The sequence below is a fragment of the Oncorhynchus kisutch genome, linkage group LG28, assembly GCF_002021735.2.
Source record: "Oncorhynchus kisutch isolate 150728-3 linkage group LG28, Okis_V2, whole genome shotgun sequence".
NCBI lineage: Eukaryota > Metazoa > Chordata > Actinopteri > Salmoniformes > Salmonidae > Oncorhynchus > Oncorhynchus kisutch.
In genome coordinates, this window is record NC_034201.2 from 20,167,125 (window position 1) to 20,184,296 (window position 17,172).

Genomic DNA, 17,172 nt, shown 5'->3' on the forward strand with positions numbered 1-17,172 from the left:
ATATCAAATGTACATGGCGATGCATGGGAACATGAAGCTGTGAAGAGAAACTATAAAGCAATAGTTACCTGTCTTGCTTGTAAAAAATTACGAGGTGACCATGGTGGAATCATATGTGCGTTACATATTTTCAATATTTTGTTTATTATTATCGAATATATTTAAGAAAACTCAGCATAGTTAAATAATAAATTAAAATCCGTTTTTAATTAGATAGATGATGCTGATAAGAAAACAGCATCAATAGGCCCAATGAAGGTAATGATAGTATAGTATAATACAATATAATAATAATAGGCTAATTAATAAATACAAATAATGATAATAATAACAATAACAGCAACAATAATAATAATAAAACACATAACAATAACCATAATAATCATAATTATAATAACCATAATAAAAATAGCCTACATGTTATTATCCCTGATTTATATTATATATTAGCATCATTATTGTGAGCGTTAGGCTATTGTTGGCTATTGCTATTGTTGTGGACAACCTCGAAAATAATACTGCAAAAGAAATATATATATATATATTTTTTTTTTAATATATTATATATTTTAATATATATATATAATATCAACAATAACAAAAATGTCTATCATGTGTAGAACAAGATTGGACAATGAGTGTCTTACCCCTTTCCTTGGAATTCAGAATCCTATGCGCTTTGTTATGCTAAGTGTGCCTGACATCACCAGTGAGATCAAAGCCGTGCAGGAGTACTTATGAGTTGAGGCTGCCCAACTGCCAAGAGTCAGACACATTCAGCAGCTCGAGACACACCACACCGAAGAACCTGCGAGAGAAGAGAGCCGCTGCTGCTGGGGAGTAAACGATGCTTTCCTCTTTTTGGGATTCATTCGAATTACGAAATTGTGGATTTATACGTGTTTGTGGAAGATATTGAATTCAAAAGGATATTAGGCTACACGGAATTGATACTTAATCATCATTAAAGGTGAGGAGCAATTACATACTTTTTCATCACATGACTATCATAGTCTAAAGTTATCGATAACATGCTTATGTTTGTTGTTGTTTTAAAGCTTGTTTTAACACAAGTTAGGCTATTTAAAGCTTATATTTGATCAAGTTCTACTCTTGTAGTTTGGATAGATTGTATCCAATATATTGTTGGAATAACGACTCGACAGGCCACTTCATGATGTTGAACGTGACTCAATGTATTTGCATTTGAACTTTAACTTCATTTTATTTGCCTCGCAAAAAAAGCTCAGACGAAAAAGCTATGACGAAGGCCTTGAGGCCGATAAGTAGAGCTTAATAAAGAACAGTGATACTAGCAAGAGCAGTGTGCGGGTTTCTCTTTCCTTCCATGTTATTCAATTGTTAACATGCACCTGCAACAAAGATAACTCAGCTGTGCAAGTGCCTTTTTGAATTTTCCTCCCGTCCCCACAGGGACTGAATAGAAGGCTTAGAAACAAGAAGACAGCTTCAAACATGCATTCATGTGGAAAAAAGTTCCACCCCTTTAGGTTGAGTGGTTGACATTGCTAATAGAGGGAATTTAATTGATATTTGTTGAAGATAACCATGGAAAAACAAATAATTTAATTGACAGTTCACCCCACACAAATCCCAATTTAAGCTCTGCATGTATAGAGAAATTTCCCTCGCATAAACCCAATGCACTTTATGTAAACATTTAATGGGAGCTCGGGATTAATATAACTAGGCTACTAACTAGCAACCACAACTGTAGGGGTCGGGTAGTGAAATGTTAATGTCAATGTTAAAGAAATGTTAACAATGTAGAATCGGATTTTCTTCTCTAGTCTAAATTTATGGTTGATTGCTAGCGCGTAAAGGCTAGCACATGCGTTTTAGTTTAAATTTCCTACGTGTCTTGTTACGCTCCTGTACCGCATATAGTCCTAACCCAATTTAGATGACAACACGAAACGGGTCTATAAACTTGGATGGACCATCATTACACACATGGTTAATGATGCTTGTGAATATTTGGCCCTGGTGATAATATTGACATATATCTTATTGTTTGTGGGTATAAGAATTATTAAGCAACTACTCTTCCCACTGTAAATATCACTACAATCAGTAGTGTTTTGTTTTATGCATAGATGTAAAGCTCTGAGATTCACATGGACAATAAAAGGCCCTATCTGATGCAGGTAATGCCATGTAGGCCTAAAAACCGTGTCTGTTGGAGGCTATAGGTCTACTGTGCTGGTTTGTTGTAGCCTTCCACTGATCATCCTAATATCTAAAATTCCTTCTGAGATTTCTCCAAAGTTAAGTATAAATTACAGTCAGTTTGTGGTTATATCCTACCTAGCCTAAGTTACATTTTAATTGCTAATTTGTGAAAACAAACTAAACAAAATATATATATACAGGATATTTAGTGCAGAATTGGTCGTAGTTGGGCATTATTTGTGGGAGGGTAACACTTTTGGGAAGGTAACCTTTTATCAATTGTGAGAATTTTGTGAGAACTTTTCAGAGAATTTTTGAGATTCTGTCAACTTTCGGGAGAGTTTATGTAATTTACATGATCAGCGTTTCCCAAAAGGATCATTGAAATTTATGAGCAAACTCAGCAAAGTTTATGTGCTGCTATAAACTTTGCTATGCTGAATATGTGTCTTGGTGTTGTTGCAGTGGGAAAGAGCCTTCCATAATTAATACATTTATTGAAATAGAGTTTTAGATTTCTCTATTACTTTTACACTATATATTTTTTAAAATGTGACAATAAATAAAACCAATATAGTATAGATTATCTTTTGACATTTTGTTTTGAATATTTGCTGTGGAATGTTGCTTTAAAGTAACTGTCCAGTGTTTCCAGATTTGTATAAATATGACCTGTAATTAATGACAATATGAGTAAAATAGTTTTCCCTCCAATTTTTTTGTCATTAATTATGTTAAAATTAAGTTTTTCTGTGTGGGAATGGTGTGGGCATATTCTGGTCATTCAAAATATTCACGCAAATAGACCGCTGATAGGCCAGCTCATCCTCCTCTGGAGGATGACATAATCCTCAATGAGGAAATAGAACAATATTATGTCTGGTCGAGATACAAGGTTGAGGTGTTTTTTCTTCTTCTCCAATTTATGCTTTGGCCACATATATGAGTATAGGAGGAGTCAACAACATTATTTGGATATGAGTTAACAGAATATTAACTTTTAAATGTGAGATTCTCACTGGAGGTGCATTTTAATGGTGCATTTTTCTATTCCACCAAACAGGGGATAGAGGGTGAGACGGTGCCATGACAGTTGACTTGTGATTGCATCTAGAAGAGCCTAGAAGCCAACATTCACCTGCATTACCGTCATCTCTAAGTTGGAACATTATCATCATGAAGAAAATGTCTAACACCCTCCCACTCTGTCTGCTTACCATTCTGCTGTTGTCCCAGATCTGCTCCGGTATCAAATGGCTGTAAGGACCTTTTCTTTCATTATTTTTGTGTCTGCATTTTTCCTTTATTGTGCACAATGTTGTACAGAAGATGGGGCTCTCCTAATCCTTCTCGTTTTTTACTTTATTGCTTCTTAAACTGTTATAGAAAATAACAGAATATAATTTAACTTTATTGTCCATCTGAAGATGACATTTTTTACCATATTGTCTATGTGGGTAAAAAGAAAGACAGGTTGTGTGTTTTAGTTTGAGTACTGAGATTAAATGAGTTTCTCAATTTGTTGCCTGGTGAATGTTAATAAGAAGATTTTCACTGGAATTAGAGATTGGAAAATTAATGCTTTACAGCAGGGATGGGCAACTGGCGGATCAATTTCCAAAAATGAACAAAAATAATAATAATATATATACACTACATGACCAAAAGTATGTGGACACCTGCTCGTTGAATTAATATGGAGTTGGTCTGCATAGCCAGGCACTAAAATATAACTAAGTTCTATTTGTGACGCTTGACGCGCTGCAAGTCCCACCTCTCCCATCTCCTCATTGGTTTTTAGGAGCATATATCCATGTGGGTGATTGAAAGATGAACTGAGGTTCACACTCCAGTCCAGTCAGTGGTGGTAATGCACCTTAAAGTTTCCAACCGCCATATAAAGTCCAAAGAAGAAGCCTGAACGAGGATATATTAGAAACAAAGTCGGTTTACCCTCAGAGTTCATTTAGATTTTTCAACCTGTGTGTCCTGATCGCGTCTGGTGTGGGTGGACAAAATTAACATGCACATTGAAGCACGTGCGCGCCCGGTCTAGTCAGAATGTTATGCTGAAACAGGAAAGGGCCTTCCCCAAACTGTTGCCACAAAGCACTCGCCGGTCCCGTTTTGTGAGCTTGTGTGGCGTACCACTTTACAGCTGAGCCATTGTTGCTCCTAGACGTTTCCACTTCATAATAACAGCACTTACAGTTGACCAGGGAAAGGTGGCATCCTATGACTTTTGCCACGTTGAAAGTCACTGAGCTCTTCAGTAAGGCCTTTCTAATGCCAATGTTTGTCTGTGAATATTACATGGCTGTGTGCTCGATTTTATACACCTGTCAGCAACGGGTGTGGCTGAAATAACCGAATCCACTCATTTGAAGGGGTGTCCACATACTTTTGTATATATATACTGTACCAGTCAAAGGTTTTGGCACACCTACTCATTCCAGGGTTTTTCTTTATCAAAATTATGAAATAACACATATGGAATCATATAATAACCAAAAAAGTGTTAAAACAATTCAAAATATATTTTATATTTGAGATTCTTCAAACCCTTTGCCTTGATGACAGCTTTGCACACTCTTCTTAAGTGATTTTGGCACATATTTGTATTCTGTTCATAGATGAATGGCCATTTTAAGCCTGCACATGATTTGGAATGGTTATTTAGCATCTGTAGCATCTGAAACCTATATGAGTAAGTTGTTAATATTTCTCTAGGCTATAACCGTTGAGCAGAAAATGTGCCTCAGAGAGAGAGAGAGTGAGATTGGGGATTGCATGACATAGGATTTAGTACAATCGTAGAAAGGGTCTCTCCCAACCTTGATATTGCTACAGGGCCTGGATGTGAACCAGATGGGACCATAAACACTTGTGAGCGCTGGGTTACTAGGAGCACAGGGGTGTCGCAGTTTACCATTAGGCATGGAGTGGCCGCCCCTTCCTCCTAATCCCAAACAGGCCAAGGTGCATGAGGCATTGGCTGGTTCTCACAGAACTCTCTCTCCCTCGCAGTGCTCCTGCAAGACATAGAAAACATGGTGGATTTTCTATGAACTAATCTTCTATTCAGTCTAAGTGAAAACAAAGTATGTGTGCCCCCCTTTTAGATTTCCATATTCAGATGACTTATGTCAGAGTAAAGTCTCGGGTGGAATAAAATCCTTTAAACCAATGAAGAATGTAAATGATGATAGATTAATAGATGTAGCGCCGTCAGATTTGGCTTTTTGCCTATGATGAATAAATTGTTTGGCATGTTCTGGAACCTCCTCTAGTGAACTGAATCAGGAAAATAACCTGATGCCAAGCTGTGGTCTATTATGTTTTACCTGTTCGTGACTTTTTGAGAGATTTCCATTGGCATTTCCATTGTATCTCCTAAGTCAAGTGGTTCAAATGCCAAAAATGTTCCCCATTCCAAACAGCTCTCATTGTGTTTGAATGGTTGAAAACATGTGGCTCAGTATATGGCACAAGTAAGAAAATGACCTTGTATTGGCTTTTGCATGTCTGTTTCTGTTCCAGGGCCCTATCACACACACCTGTGTCCTTACACATCAACCAGACCCACCACTGCAAGCTGCTGCCGGGCCTGGTGTCCTCACAAGCCCAGCTGTGTCGGAGCAACCTGGAGCTCATGCAGACCATCATCGCTGCAGCTCGCGAGGTCAAGAAGACCTGCCAGAAGACCTTCGCTGACATGCGCTGGAACTGTTCCTCTATTGATATCCCCAGTGACTCCTCGAGGTATCGACCGGACCTTGACAGAGGTAGGCCTACTGGTCACAATCTATTATTTATGGTGGTTAGAATTAGGCGTAAAATACGGAAATCAACTCCAGAATACTGGAGTAAACTATGTGAAGATCTATTGACTGAAATGGTGAGATCCATTGTGCTCGGTGTGCAAACTATATGTTTTTTTCAAACGAACTAGGAGTGATCTTCTCTGACCAAATGATTAGCACAGCAGAAACTCTGTGTCCTTGGTGGGATGCAGAAATCTAACCTAAGTGTTGCTGGAGATTATTTACAAGAGAGAGTTTAAAGCTTTAATTATCGTCCTTGGTGGTCTTTTGTGCTCTGAGGGCAGAGCTCACTGTGACAAGCAAAGGATACCATTCTTCTTTGTGTCCCCTTGAAAGAAAGAAAATCATCCGCTATCACCCTACCCACTCACCTCCATAATATCTATCTCTTTAAATTCCAAGTACTTGATGTGGTTGTCTTCATAGCTTAGATACAGATCATCTTCAAACGTATCTGTAACTTGTGACACTTTGTCTTTTGTGTGTATTTTGTATTTTTTTGTTATAATATTTTGTGTACACTTTATGTACACACTTTCCCTGTATTTCCTTCTTGCCAGGTCGCCCCCTCACAAAATAGGTTTTAACCTCAATGGATCTTAACTGGTTAAATAAAGGTTCATTTAAAAAATAAAAATAGTAGTGCCTTTTCTGTTGCACAATAGATTCCACTATGTAAGATATAGTATTGAGTTGGACAGTGACTATTAGAAGGGATCTAGATATCTTTTTTGTGGTATCTCATCCTTCTCAGTTTTAAATCCTTTTTACGGCATACATTACCTAAATGCATCTGTCTTTCTATAGTAAAGCATGATGTGAAATATTGCCAGCGATCTCTGCGGAACATACTTCTTATGAATAGGCAGGCTCTTAGTTGCTCCCTTCAGTACAAAGCATTAGTAATGTGCCTACATTTTTTCTATCGATCTTCGTTTCATTAAATGCACACTCCTTGCAGTGTTTTGAGAGTCTTTCCGTGTTCTGGACTTGTACCTTGATGGGTTCATTTCCATTGCCAAAAATATCTTTGCTGAGCAAGACAGAACCAATGCCAGTTCCAGTTTTACTGAGTTTGGGTGAAGATGTAAAAACCCCACAACAAAGAGCTGGCTTCTAATCAAAGGTTTAGTGAGATAGCTCCACGATGATGCGCCTCAGGAGAAGACAGGCTCCATCTGTCAACTGTTAGACCAGCCTTAAGAAGCCCCTGGCAGACTCTAGACGAATGCTCTTCTTCATACAGGGATGTCTTTGATGGCCTGAATGGTTCTTTCTTCCTGTCTCCTACCTCCATCATCCAGCATTGACATATATGCCACCTGTGTGTACACACTTCATTACCTATACACTGAGTGTACGAAACATTAGGAACACCTTCCTAATATTAAGTTGCACCCCCCCTTTGGCCTCAGAACAGCCTCAGTTCATCCGGGGGATGGACTCTATAAGGCGTTGAAAGTGTTCCACAGGAATGCTGGCCCATGTTGACTCCAATGCTTCTCACAGTTGTGTCAAGTTGGCTGGATGTGCTTTGGGTGGTGGACCATTCTTGATACACACGGGAAACTGTTGACTTGAAAAACCCAGCAGCGGTTCAGTTCCTGACACACTCTGTTTAAAGCCACTCTGAATGACACACATACACAATCTATATCTCAATTGTCTGAAGGCTTAAAAATCATTATTTAACCCGTCTCCTCCCCTTCATCTACATTGATTGAAGTGGATTTTACAGATGAAATCAATAAGGGATCATAGCTTTCACCTGGATTCACCTGGTCAGTCTATGATGGAAAGAGCATGTTCCTAATGTTTTGTCCACTCACTTTATAACATCCATATTATTCACTCTGGCTGTATAACCATATATGTCTAGTGACTTTGTCATGTTACCCTCACTAAGGGTACAGGTTAGGGTTAAATGAAGGTTACATGAATGAAAAACAATAACAGTTAATCTACAGAAGTCAGTTCCCTCACTTACAAGGATTTGTCTTGTTGTTCTCAACAGGAACGAGGGAGTCAGCGTTCGTGTACGCCCTGTCCGCGGCAGCCATCAGCCACACCATCGCGCGGGCGTGCACATCGGGGGACCTGCGGCTGTGTTCTTGTGGCCCCATCCCCGGAGAGATCCCTGAGCCAGGCTACCGCTGGGGTGGCTGTGCAGACAACCTGCACTACGGCCTGGTCATGGGCTCCAAGTTCTCTGACGCCCCCATGAAGATGAAGAAGGCAGGCTCCCACGCCAACAAGCTGATGCACCTGCACAACAGTGAAGTGGGGAGACAGGTAGTTACACACGCAGATCACGGATATACTCACTGTTTATGCTAATCAGATATAGTAGTAGTAGTATTAGTGGTAGTGGTAGTGGTAGTAGTAGTAGTAGTAGTAGTAGAAGTAGGGGTAGTAGTAGTGGTATTAGTAATGGTAGTAGTAGTCTTAGTGGTAGTAGTAGTAGTGGTAGTGGTAGTAATGGTAGTAGTGGTAGAAGTAGTGGTAGTAGTGGTAGTGGTATTAGTGGTAGTGGTAGTAGTGTTAGTGGTAGTGGTGGTGGTGGTAGTAGTTGGAGTAGTGATAGTGGTTTTAGTTGTAGTGGTGGTAGTGGTAGCGGTGGTAGTGGTAGTAGTGTTAGTGGTAGTGGTGGTGGTGGTAGTAGTTGGAGTAGTGATAGTGGTTTTAGTTGTAGTGGTGGTAGTGGTAGCAGTGGTAGTGGTAGTGGTGGTGGTAGTTGGAGTAGTGATAGTGGTTTTAGTTGTAGTGGTGGTAGTGGTAGCGGTGGTAGTGGTAGTGGTAGTAGTGTTAGTGGTACTGGTGGTGGTGGTGGTAGTTGGAGTAGTGATAGTGGTTTTAGTTGTAGTGGTGGTAGTGGTAGCGGTGGTAGTGGTAGTGGTAGTAGTGTTAGTGGTACTGGTGGTGGTGGTGGTAGTTGGAGTAGTGATAGTGGTTTTAGTTGTAGTGGTGGTAGTGGTAGCGGTGGTAGTGGTAGTAATAGTAGTAGTAGTAACAGCAGTCTGGATTGAAAGAGGGATATATGAATATACGGGTGGACATATGAGTAGGGCTCTGGCGGTCATGCCATTTTGTCAACAGGTGATGATAAAGAAAATAACTGCTGTCTCACACTAATTTACCGTTAATGATCATAAACACATTTAGCATCTCCTGGCTTCCACGCATAGCCTACAAGCCACTGATGCAGACCTTGTGAACATCTACATTTGAAAAAGTCTAATAAATCCATGTAATAAATCCATTATTTATTTTAGACAGGTCTAAAGAAACATTATATGAAGAAAATGTAGTCTATTTCAGAAGAACAGAGTAGCATACTCTGAGTTGTCCTTATGTTAGGCCCTGATCTGGATATGCCATATGGCTATGGGCTACACGCAGGTTCGAATCCCCGAGCTGACAAGGTACAAATCTGTCGTTCTGCCCCTGAACAAGGCAGTTAACCCACTGTTCATAGGCCGTCATTGAAAATAAGAATTTGTTCTTAATTAACTGACTTGCCTAGTTAAATAAAGGTCAAATAAAAAAAATTGCAGACAAGATTTGCTTAGAATTCCGTGGCTTTATTTTATTTTATAGGATGAAGAATACAATTGAACATAGCTGAATGAAATAGAAAGTATATTTTCTCCAAACAATTTGAGGGAATGCACATGTGGCCATTCTGTGATGAGTGGTTAACAAAGAAACTACTATTAACTACTATTAACAAAGGTACTACTATATGCTTCATTTAGAGTTATTTATGTAACTTTAGTTGTGATACAAATGTTGGGCTATATATGTTTTGATTTTTAATACATTCTAAGGCTGCATGATGCGACTCTAATGATGATTTGAAAAATATTGCAAGAAAGGCATAAGCTCTGCTTTGTTTTTTTCCGCAGGCTGTACACACTTTATCAGTCTCTTATTCACAATTTGACAAGCACTTGATAATGCCTCAAATTTCCCGGCTCTATCCATGCCTTTTGCGGCCAATGGCCGTTGTGCTCTTGGGCTGAATATAATAATTATAATTCCTTTCTTCCACCTCTCACTCACATGGCTCTCCATCACGTGGCCGTGATTTCTCACAGGCTACAAGTGAAGACAGACACATGCGGGACACAACTGCATGCGTCCTTATACAATTCCCAGGCGCATATCAAAGATATTGGAAGAACTGTCCACATGTATTTTTTGTCAGCCAACAAGATGAGTAGGCCTAATGAACAGCAAAAGCACTAGCCTATGTCAATCTACTATCCCCCATAGTACAAAAGTTGACCTATTCTATTCAGTTTGATAAATAAATATTCCAAATATAGTCTGAGACAGTTGTGGGATGCGATAGATCCCAAATTAATACAACCACTACCGTCAAAAAAACTGTTTTAAGCAATGAGCCTGATGCAACAGATGAGAATGTTTAGCTTAAAATGTTGATAAACTATTAGGCTATTTCTTAACATTATAAGCTCAGCAATGCTCACACTGCAGTAGGCTATAAGCGCGAATGTTCCATTAGCAGGAAAACACCATTCTCAGAAGTGACCACAAATGTGATGATGTATGTATTTATTTTATTATAAAGGTGCATTTTTATGGTGAAAGTTATCTTTCCCAAACTTGAAACTCATCTGCTGCGTACGTATTCTATTTAGGCTCTACACCCGTTATAAAGCGGATTAATGTGGTTTATTTTGAGAAGTTATTTGGCCACTTTAGTTGTGATACAAACCTTATCAAAATATATAGGCATATGGGCTAGGCTACATGTAGTGTGCGACTATGATTTGAAAAAGTCGCAAAAAAATGTATGCGCTGCTTGCCTTAAGATGGGATTCATTCACACGTGATAATATATCATTCATAAGTGATAGGCTAACATTGTCACCCATCACACTATTCTTGATTTAATCTTGTCTTTACATATACTAAGTAATATATATGTGTGAAATGTGTTTTGATTTAGAATGGACCATTATCATGCACCTGTCTCGAAACAGGGTCTGCAGAAAAAATTACATGTCATCTTTGCACTTAAATAGAGACTGGAGGACGCTTTTCACGTGGTTCATTTTCATGCCAGCCAGGTAGGCTATACTCCTGTTGTAAAGATAAGCAATGTGCTTAATACTAGGAAAGTAGAGAAATAAATATAGTATGCCATACCTATAGAAAGCTGATAGGATCCTCCTCTTTTTAATAGAAATGTTGCTCAACATGAGCTAATGGGCTCTAATGAAGTCTTTGATTAGATTTTCGATTACATTTGCATTGATGTCAGAGTGATTAGAGGGACAATAGAGTGCGGAGTACCAGGCAGTTAGCAGTTAGCTACTAATGACCATCAGCAGCATCAGAGCTTGGAAAAGCCAAGTTACCCTGACTAAACGGTCAGGTGGAATTGGACTGCCGTCATGACTCCTGACCAGCGGTGTGGTGGTAATACGGTCACCGTAACAGCCCTACATATGAGCATGTACATTTATAACTCTTGTAATTTATAATGCCTTTGTAGAATATTTTACGTATTTTCTGCCATAGCATCAGCCTCAGTAGTAACAGTGTTTGACATTCACATCCTCTATTTCTCCCCCAGGCCCTGAGGGATGCGCTGGTGATGAAATGTAAGTGCCATGGTGTGTCTGGCTCTTGCTCCATACGGACCTGCTGGAGAGGCCTGCAGGATCTGAAGGATATCGCCATGGACCTGAAGACCAAGTACCTGTCAGCCACCAAGGTGGTGCACAGACCCATGGGTACGCGCAAGCAGCTGGTCCCCAAGGACATCGATATCAGGCCCGTTAGGGAGAACGAGCTGGTTTACTTGCAGAGCTCCCCAGACTTCTGCGCCAAGAACGACAAGCTCGGCTCCATTGGCACCCAGGACAGGTGAGACTGTTACTGTGTGTGTGTGTGTGTGTGTGTGTATATGTGTGTGTGTGTGTGTGTGTATATGTGTGTGTGTGTGTGTGTGCCTTATGTTCATAAAAGCAGGGTGTAATGGGTGGAACATTGTGGAAGTATATACCTTATCAGAGGTCCTCTTTTGCAAAACTCTAGAAATACTCAGTTTACTGGCCTGGCTCTGTCTGGACCAATCCTGTTTGTTTTCTCAAGCGGGTAGTTTGTCCAGGATGTTGATTTAATTAGCTACCACCCACTCTGGTGGCAGACACCATTTTGTTTTAAGAATCTCTGACAAAGAAAGTGGTCCCGGAGATTAGCCTGTCTGTGGTATGTCTGAGCACGTGTCCCTGACATGACCGTTGTGACTTGGGCCCTTGTGTTGCAATCAGACAGGGGTGAGTAAGGCGGTTATTCTTAGGGCCTGAGTGCATTCAGCTGATATCGATATGAGAGGTAATGGTCCCCAAAGATAGAATAAGACTCTCTATTCATCTGAAGTGTTTTATTAGGAATTAGAAACTGGTTGGTCCGAGCCCTGAATGCTGATTGGCTGACAGCTGTGATATATCAGACCATCTTCCACACGTATGACAAAACATTTATTTATACTACTCTAATTACGTTGGTAACCAGTTTATAATAGCAATAAGGCACCTCGGGGGTTTGTGGTAAGTGGCCAATATACCACGGCTAAGGCCTTGGCCATATACCACACCCCCTCAGGCTTTATTGCTTAAATATATGTTGCATGTTGTTGGTCTGACAACTGTGAGAACTTAGCGGAAAGTAACGGACGTTTTCTTTGTCTGAGGTAAGGGCCAGATATAGAGAGAGGTCTGGCCACCCCCCTTCTACAAAAATGTGCTAGCCATCTTTGGCAGCCTAGTGGATTTTCTGCCTTTCGCATTTTCTGCCTTTCGCATGGGTATCCATTTTAGCAGCATATTCCTGAATCTCTGCTATTTGGTTTTGGACTGCAGAAGACGTATTACAAATGTAAAAAAGGAGTAGGGTTTTGTGGTCTGCAGCTCTTGGAGCTGGAAATGCAGACTAACATATGTGGACCATTGAAAACAGTTAATGCAAATGTGTCTTTACTGTTCCTGGAGCCAGCTATAGTCCAAATGTCAAGTGTCATGTGCCTAGCCCTGAGCTACTGAGCAGCAGGCCACTTAACAGATACTGTAACCTGAAGACATATTGCGCGTCAGGTACACTCACTGTGCTCCATGCATTTGCTGCCCCCAACCTGATAAGGGTCCCACCACACGTGGTCTATAGCATGTACACTATTTAGTCCTTTATGCAGAGTCTTAAGGCACCATCAGCCAAATCAAATCAAATCAAATTGATTTATATAGCCCTTCGTACATCAGCTGATATCTCAAAGTGCTGTACAGAAACCCAGCCTAAAACCCCAAACAGCAAGCAATGCAGGTGTAGAAGCACGGTGGCTAGGAAAAACTCCCTAGAAAGGCCAAAACCTAGGAAGAAACCTAGAGAGGAACCAGGCTATGTGGGGTGGCCAGTCCTCTTCTGGCTGTACCGGGTGGAGATTATAACAGAACATGGCCAAGATGTTCAAATGTTCATAAATGACCAGTATGGTCAAATAATAATAAGGCAGAACAGTTGAAATTGGAGCAGCAGCACGGCCAGGTGGACTGGGAACAGCAAGGAGTCATCATGTCAGGTAGTCCTGAGGCATGGTCCTAGGGCTCAGGTCCTCCGAGAGAGAGAAAGAAAGAGAGAAAGAGAGAATTAGAGAGAGCACACTTAAATTCACACAGGACACCGAATAGGACAGGAGAAGTACTCCAGATATAACAAACTGACCCTAGCCCCCCGACACATAAACTACTGCAGCATAAATACTGGAGGCTGAGACAGGAGGGGTCAGGAGACACTGTGGCCCCATCCGAGGACACCCCCGGACAGGGCCAAACAGGAAGGATATAACCCCACCCACTTTGCCAAAGCACAGCCCCCACACCACTAGAGGGATATCTTCAACCACCAACTTACCATCCTGAGACAAGGCTGAGTATAGCCCACAAAGATCTCCGCCACGGCACAACCCAGACAGGATGATCATATCAGTGACTCAACCCACTCAGGTGACGCACCCCTCCCATGGACGGTATGAGAGAGCCCCAGTAAGCCAGTGACTCAGCCCCTGTAATAGGGTTAGAGGCAGAGAATCCCAGTGGAAAGAGGGGCACCGGCCAGGCAGAGACAGCAAGGGCGGTTCGTTGCTCCAGAACCTTTCCGTTCACCTTCCCACTCCTGGGCCAGACTACACTCAATCATATGACCCACTGAAGAGATGAGTCTTCAGTAAATACTTAAAGGTTGAGACCGAGTTTGCGTCTCTGACATGGGTAGGCAGACCGTTCCATAAAAATGGAGCTCTATAGGAGAAAGCCCTGCCTCCAGCTGTTTGCTTAGAAATTCTAAGGACAATTAGGAGGCCTGCGTCTTGTGACCGTAGCGTACGTGTAGGTATGTACGGCAGGACCAAATCAGAGAGATAGGTAGGAGCAAGCCCATGTAATGCTTTGTAGGTTAGCAGTAAAACCTTGAAATCAGCCCTTGCTTTGACAGGAAGCCAGTGTAGGGAGGCTAGCACTGGAGTAATATGATATTCTTTTTTGGTTCTAGTCAGGATTCTAGCAGCTGTATTTAGCACTAACTGAAGTTTATTTAGTGCTTTATCCGGGTAGCCGGAAAGTAGAGCATTGCAGTAGTCTAACCTAGAAGTGACAAAAGCATGTCTGAAACACATGCTTCTAGCGAGGGCAATTTTGGGGCTTCACCATGTTTCATTGAAATGTACAGCTGTGTGTCATCCACATAGCAGTGAAAGTTAACATTATGTTTTCGAATGACATCCCCAAGAGGTAAAATATATAGTGAAAACAATAGTGGTCCTAAAACAGAACCTTGAGGAACACCGAAATGTACAGTTGATTTGTCAGAGGACAAACCGTTCACAGAGACAAACGGATATCTTTCCGACAGATAAGATCTAAACCAGGCCAGAACTTGTCCATGTAGACCAATTTGGGTTTCCAATTTCTCCAAAAGAATGTGGTGATCGATGGTATCAAAAGCAGCACTAAGGTCTAGGAGCACGAGGACAGATGCAGAGCCTCGGTCTCATGCCATTAAAAGGTCATTTACCACCTTCACAAGTGCAGTCTCAGTGCTATGATGGGGTCTAAAACCAGACTGAAGCATTTCGTATACATTGTTTGTCTTCAGGAAGGCAGTAAGTTGCTGCGCAACAGCCTTTTCTACATTTTTTGAGAGGAATGGAAGATTCGATATAAGCTGATAGTTAAAAAAAATATATTCTGGGTCAAGGTTAGGCTTTTTCAAGAGAGGCTTTATTACTGCCACTTTTAGGGAGTTTGGTACACATCCGGTGGATAGAGAGCCGTTTATTATGTTCAACATAGGAGGGCCAAGCACAGGAAGCAGCTCTTTCAGTAGTTTAGTTGGAATAGGATCCAGTATGCAGCTTGAAGGTTTAGAGGCCATGATTATTTTTATCATTGTGTCAAGAGCTATAGTACTAAAACACTTGAGTGTCTCTCTTGATCCTAGGTCCTGGCAGGGTTGTGCAGACTCAGGACAACTGAGCTTTGAAGGAATACGCAGATTTAAAGAGGAGTCCGTAATTAGTTTTCTAATAATCATGATCTTTTCCTCAAAGAAGTTCATGAATTTATTGCTGCTGAAGTGAAAGCCATCCTCTCTTGGGGAATGCTGCTTTTTAGTTAGCTTTGTGACAGTATCAAAAAGGAATTTCGTATTGTTCTTATTTTCCTCAATTAAGTTGGAAAAATAGGATGATCGAGCAGCAGTAAGGGCTCTTCGATACTGCACGGTACTGTCTTTCCAAGCTAGTCGGAAGACTTCCAGTTTGGTGTGACGCCATTTCCGTTCCAATTTTCTGGAAGCTTGCTTCAGAGCTCGGGTATTTTCTGTATACCAGGGAGCTAGTTTCTTATGAGAAATGTTTGTAGTTTTTAGGGGTGCAACTGCATCTAGGGTATTGCGCAAGGTTAAATTGAGTTCCTCAGTTAGGTGGTTAACTGATTTTTGTCCTCTGGCGTCCTTGGGTAGACAGAGGGAGTCTGGAAGGACATCAAGGAATCTTTGTGTTGTCTGTGAATTTATAGCACGACTTTTGATATTCCTTGGTTGGGGTCTGAGCAGATTATTTGTTGCAATTGCAAACGTAATAAAATGGTGGTCCGATAGTCCAGGATTATGAGGAAAAACATTAAGATCCACAACATTTATTCCATGGGACAAAACTAGGTCCAGAGTATGACTGTGACAGTGAGTAGTTCCAGAGACATGTTGGACAAAACCCACTGAGTTGATGATGGCTCCGAAAGCCTTTTGGAGTGGGTCTGTGGACTTTTCCATGTGAATATTAAAGTCACCAAAGATTAGAATATTATCTGCTATGACTACAAGGTCCGATAGGAATTCAGGAAACTCAATGAGGAATGCTGTATATGGCCCAGGAGGCCTGTAAACAGTAGCTATAAAAAGTGATTGAGTAGGCTGTATAGATTTCATGACTAGAAGCTCAAAAGACAATGCACGGGGGATATGGTCACTAGTGTAGCCAGGAGGTGAGGCCTCATTTAACACAGTAAATTCATCAGGCTTAAGCCATGATTCAGTCAGGCCAATCACATCAAGATTATGATCAGTGATTAGTTCATTGACTATAATTGCCTTTGAAGTAAGGGATCTAACATTAAGTAGCCCTATTTTGAGATGTGAGGTATCAATAATGACAGGAATGGAGGAGGTCTTTATCCTAGTGAGGTTGCTAAGGCGAACACTGCCATGTTTAATTTTGCCCAACCTAGGTCGAGGCACAGACACGGTCTCAATGGGGATAGCTGAGCTGACTGCACTGACTGTGCTAGTGGCAGACTCCACTATGCTGGCAGGCTGGCTAACAGCCTGCTACCTGGCCTGCACCCTATTTCATTGTGGAACTAGAGGAGTTAGAGCCCTGTCTATGTTGGTAGATAAGATGAGAGCACCCCTCCAGCTAGGATGGAGTCCGTCACTCCTCAGCAGGTCAGGCTTGGTCCTGTTTGAGTCCCAGAAAGAGGGCCAATTATCTACTAATTCTATCTTTTGGGAGGGGCAGAAAACAGTTTTCAACCAGCGATTGAGTTGTGAGACTCTGCTGTAGAGCTCATCA

At 41.1% G+C, this 17,172-nt stretch overlaps 1 protein-coding gene across 1 annotated transcript in view; it reads left to right on the plus strand.

The window, feature by feature from the left end:
* The first annotated feature begins 780 nt into the window (after positions 1-780).
* LOC109873119 (protein Wnt-11-like) overlaps positions 781-17,172 on the plus strand; it is a 29,894-nt gene continuing 13,502 nt past the window's right edge. The window contains exons 1-5 of the mRNA XM_020464665.2: positions 781-970; positions 3,257-3,452; positions 5,734-5,978; positions 8,032-8,309; positions 11,623-11,915. Coding sequence (XP_020320254.1) covers positions 3,370-3,452; positions 5,734-5,978; positions 8,032-8,309; positions 11,623-11,915 — 899 coding nt within the window. The 5' untranslated portion in view covers positions 781-970; positions 3,257-3,369. The remainder of the gene's footprint in view (positions 971-3,256; positions 3,453-5,733; positions 5,979-8,031; positions 8,310-11,622; positions 11,916-17,172) is intronic.